General features: G+C 33.7%; 1 protein-coding gene across 1 annotated transcript in view; it reads left to right on the top strand.

Moving 5' to 3' along the window:
- Window positions 1-418: 418 nt before the first annotated feature.
- The window catches only part of LOC117125344 (integrin beta-1-like), a gene marked incomplete in the record, with an annotated part of 37,175 nt that continues 32,404 nt past the window's right edge, over window positions 419-5,189 (top strand). The window contains 3 exon segments of the mRNA XM_033271820.1: window positions 419-568; window positions 3,475-3,543; window positions 4,112-4,188. Of these exon segments, the coding sequence (XP_033127711.1) occupies window positions 3,477-3,543; window positions 4,112-4,188 (144 nt within the window).

Below are 5,189 nucleotides of genomic sequence, written 5' to 3'. Positions count from 1 at the left end.
TAAGAGACAGGTTGAATACCCGGGTTGTAGGGCATTGGCCAAAAATAAAAATAAATTCATATGATGATGATGATGAAAATGATGATGAGTTCCGACAAATTTGTTTTTGTTTACACAAAGTTGTCAGGTCCTCCCGATATAAAACCTAAAAAAAAAACTGTAGGCCTAGGTTCCTCGCGATACCGAAATAAGCGTAGAGCGGAATATACTGTAGAAATAGCATCCTCAGCCAGCCTTTAGACGTCCTTTGAAATCGATAGTGCAATATAAGTATGTATTTTTATTATTTTATTATTATAGGCCTATTTCTGAAAAAAAAGTGGTTTTTACTGTAAGTGCTTGACAGAAATTAGTATGGCGCCACCAAACATGTATCGCTAGTTGAACTTTACTTATGAACTTACTTGACACCAAAGAGTATAATGTTGACACCTACAAACGCAGTAGGAAAGTTGGACAAGAGCAAGACGGAAGTCTACGTACGCTGAGAGAACATTTTTCTTCGTTATTATATTCCATTTTTTTTGGATTTTATTGTAGTATTATCAAACCAAAGACGAGCTGAAAAGTAAGTAATCAATTATGTTTTAAATTTTGGATTGTTTAGAGAATGTTGCAACTTGTATTTCGTACTGTTCAAGTGTACCAGGCGAATACCAGGCCTTCCTCCTACGTACTAGGCCTACTGTAGGCTACACTGTGTAGGCCAACTTGGTATAAGTACATACAGTTAGTTACTATTTTGATTACAATCATCATTGACATTGCTGATTCTTCTTTAGCTACTCCATAACCACAAATTCACGGTGAGTAGGCCCGAACTCTGAAATTCCAAAGTACATCAGTATACTCAGACTGTGAACATCCACTTTATGAGATTAAAGAAATTAAAGTTTAATTGAAGATTGTGTTGAAAAAAAGTGCAAATAGGCTTATCTAAAATCAAGTAACAGTAACAGTACAGTAGTAATAAAGCTATATTTTAAAATGTGATAATCAAAATAGGTCAGACGATAAAACTGAGTTCAAATGTTTTGGATAGGAGTCCTTTAATCCATTAAAAAAAAAGGAGTCCTCTAATCCATTAAAAAAAAAAAAAAAAAGGCAGCACCTCATCAAAAACCAGTGGCGTAGCTAGGGGTTTTGGCACCCAGGGAAAGAGTAGAAAATTGCGCCCCCTTAATTTTAATTATAATATTGTGAAATAAATAGATATTGGTTGTATAGGCTTTTAAGCATATATCCGTACCATGCACTGAAAAATAAGCATACTGTCTGAATAAGATTTTATTTAAACCTGTATAACTATATTATCAATCTTTTATAGATAGTAGGTTCTTTCTTACTATTGAAACTGCATTACGATGTTTGCAACTTTGTATGCAACTTTACCATTATCCTAAGTTGTAAGGCTGTTGTATTTATCGCATACAGCTTAGTATTCTTATTCTCTGAATTTATTTTATAGTAGAGTCTTGTAAGTTGCTGAATTAATAACATTGTTTAAATTCGCAAATGCATTTTGCATGCATTTGCATCAGCAAATAAGTTAATAACATGATCAAAGTTAATGTTGTCAGCTTCATCGCGTTCAATACTAAGGAGTGCCAAAGCAGATAGTCTCGCTTGTCCCATCTTGGCTGCGAGATACGGCAGAATGAACTTTAGCTTGCTGAATGAGCACTCACAACTAGCGATTGAAATAGCTACTGTCAACATGATTTAAATAAAAACAACTACATTCACATTCTTATTTACTGTAACTGGAAAATATTCATGCCTGACGACATACATCAATTTCGTCATGTTTTTCTAAAATGTGCTTATTTTTTTTTTCTCATTCTCCCATTTCAGCACCCCGCAAACCCGGTGCCCGTGGCACGTGCCCACCCTTGACCCCCCAAGCTACGCCACTGTCAAAAACACACTCTTGCTGATTGGTCCCTTGTTGGGTGATGTGCCATATCCCACCATCAATCTCCTCTAATCAAGACTCAAAATATGTATGGAAAAAAATGTATCGGCTTCTCCGCAAAGGAAGTTACTCAGCTAACAATATTATGTATAAATAAGAACATTATAATAACGTTTCAGTTTGGTAATAAAAATGTTATTTTGTAGAACTATTTCACAACATCACAACGTTTGAACATGCTTACAATTTTGTGTGAACGTTATCTTTTGACATACCAAACCACAACGTTCGCGAATGTTATAAGAACGTTTTGTGTTTGCTGGGTGTGTACTTTTTTCACCCCTGTCTCTCTGTCTGTTTGCAAGATTACAAAAAAACTAAGGAATAGACCATTATGCAATTTTAGTCGAATGGTACATAATAATTTAAAGAAAAATGTTTAATTTTGGGAGAGAAGGTCAAAGGACAAGGTCAGGGTCACCAAAATTCAATTTTTTTCCTTGAAATTTACCCTCATGTATAAAAAAAAAATAATGGAATCACCCACACACGGCCTGCGTATTTGCTTGGTATCCAGACACAGGCCGGGGGTAAGCACTCTTAGTATGGAGTGACTGCTCTAGAATATTTTTATTTTGTCCCCGGTTATCATACTTCTTTACATTATCATTCTCTGCAATTCATTGCTCACACCGCCACACAACACCTATTAAAAAGAGGTTATGCACAGTGCCGGAAGATGATGATCATGATGATGAATCAAAGTATGTTTGTGTTAGGTCGTAAAAAACATGTTTCAATATGTGCTATTTTTCTTACCGATTTGGAATTTTGTGTGTTAAGGAACACAATAGTGCCTGACAACCAAAAAATATATTAATTTCTGTGTTTAATGATTTTCCAAGAATTTGGGATTATGTCCCTATACTGTACTGAGGTTAAAGGACATTTACTTTTCAATATTAATTTATTCCATGTAAATTTATTTAAATAATTTATGAGTGAAAGAGCTGGCTACGTTACAGTAATCTAAAATATACATTCTTAATTTTTTTTAATTTTTTTAATTTTTTTTTATTTTAATTTTTTTAAATTTTATGAACTTTTTTTTAGAGCCGCCTGACAGTAATTAATTTTACTTTTTTGGTATGTCCTATCATGTTGATGTATAATTCTTCTTGTTTTTCTTAACAATGAAATAAAAAAAAAATGAAATTTATGATTTTTACAAACTAACACAAATTACATTGTCTATTCGTGGTGGGAAACAAATAAGCATACTACAACTTATACTGATTATGAGCAGTGCAATTTATGCCCGCTCTCACATGGGGAAGTAGAGGAGCCGGTGTCTCTAGTCAAAATTCATTGCTTGTGCTCCTCTCGAAGCCCACCTTTGTTTTTATTTTCACCAAAAATTTTTTTTGCAAAGAGATATCATAAAATGCAGCGGCAGGCCATTTAAGATAATTAATAGATTGATGTATACCAACTATTACTTACAGTTACAGCTTTTTATAATATAATTCTAAAAATTTCTTCTATTTTTCTTTTTGTAGACATGTACATATATAAATTATTTCTGGTTTCCATTGTAGTCAGCATTTTGTCAGTAACAACAGCACAAAGTAAGTTGAAAATAAGGTGATAAACTTGTTGTTCACTTTTCAGGATATGTCAGTGGGGACTAAATGTGATTAGATGAGACCCATTGAAGATCATTTAAATGGACAGTCATAAGAATTTTTCTAATTTATTAGTATGGTTCCATGTAAAGTACACCGGGAGACAATCCCCTTTTCTTTCCCAAAGAGTGTACTGTGTTCTTTAACGTGCACGTGGGCCATAAATGTACACGGGACCAACGGCTTAAACGTCTCATCTGAAAGACAGTGCGCAATTGTAACTTGTATTTCAGCCCTCTAGCTGAAACACAAGGAGCAGCGATGGGAATTGTACTGGGGACCTAGAAATCTCCACGGTTCAACGCACACACATTGGCTACATCCAGATTAGCCAACTGAGCTAAGCTGCTCTCACTCATTGAATAATTTATTGACAGAAACAATAAAGTGTAATTACCACATGGCACTAATTTTCTTGCACATATTATTATTATTATTATTATTATTATTATTATTACAGTACCTTTTTTGGAATCATGGAATCAAAAATCATATTTTTATTTTAATTTAGGTTCAGTTTGTCAACAAGCCAAGACATGTTCAGAATGTATTCAGGTTGATCCTGAGTGTGCCTGGTGTTCAAATACTGTGAGTCAATCCTTTTGAAGCTCTGTTCATCAAATTTTATGAAACAAATTTGTGTGTGCTCATGTATGGCCATGATAATGTCATATTACACCTAAATATGGGCATATTACATTTATTTGTCACATAAAATTTGATAGAGCTTAAATCTATTTAAAATCGTTTTAATTGATATTCTTTCATTTGATGATGTTCTTATTTCTTGGCCAATTTCAGACTCAAAGTGTTCTTATTTTACACACTTTTCTAAGATACAAAATTAATTTTTTATAGCAGTACTATATATTACTGTACTTTATTATAGAGGGTATTACATAGTCAGACCCACTGCACATAAGGTACAACTAAGATATGTTGGTATTTCATTTTTTAGAAGTAAAAACTTCATTTGGCATTTTACCTTACCTTATTTTTTTGCGTAAATTTCAGCCTCAGTGTTCTTGTGGTGTTATAAAAAAATTGTATTGCCTACACAGTTTGGTGCTACTAATTTTGTATCTTTGTGAATTTATAATATCACTAAATAGCAGTTTCTATATATGTCACATTTTCGATTACAGTAAATGATTTATTTAAATACTTGTTTAAAGCATCTTGAGAAGGTAAAAGTTAATTCATTAAAGATATAAGGTTGGACCATGGTTGTGTCTCATTGAATGCATTTGTATGCCATCTCGACTCCCTGATTTGTGGTCAATCAGATGGTGACTAATTGATGATGATAAGGAAGACTTTATGAAAGTATAAAATGAAAACTGAAAGCTAAAACACATGAATGTAATAGATATTCCCACAAACAGACGATTTCCTCAATTCTGTGGTTGTGTAGGTGGAGGAGGTGAGTATGAAAAAGTGGTGTTTACAGTCTGCTGTGGTTTTGTGCAAGGTGTTGGTTGCTAGGCAGTTTGTGGTGAAGCTGTAGTTTGTGGTATGACATGTCTGTCATTTGACCTTGCCTTCAAAGGTCATTGCAGGTGTTCCTACAGTATGATCTCAGACAATGG

The sequence above is a fragment of the Anneissia japonica genome, unplaced genomic scaffold (assembly GCF_011630105.1).
Source record: "Anneissia japonica isolate Jap-2015-1 unplaced genomic scaffold, ASM1163010v1 scaffold315_len769609_cov171, whole genome shotgun sequence".
Classification (NCBI taxonomy): domain Eukaryota; kingdom Metazoa; phylum Echinodermata; class Crinoidea; order Comatulida; family Comatulidae; genus Anneissia; species Anneissia japonica.
This window is presented reverse-complemented; position numbering and strand designations above follow the sequence as displayed.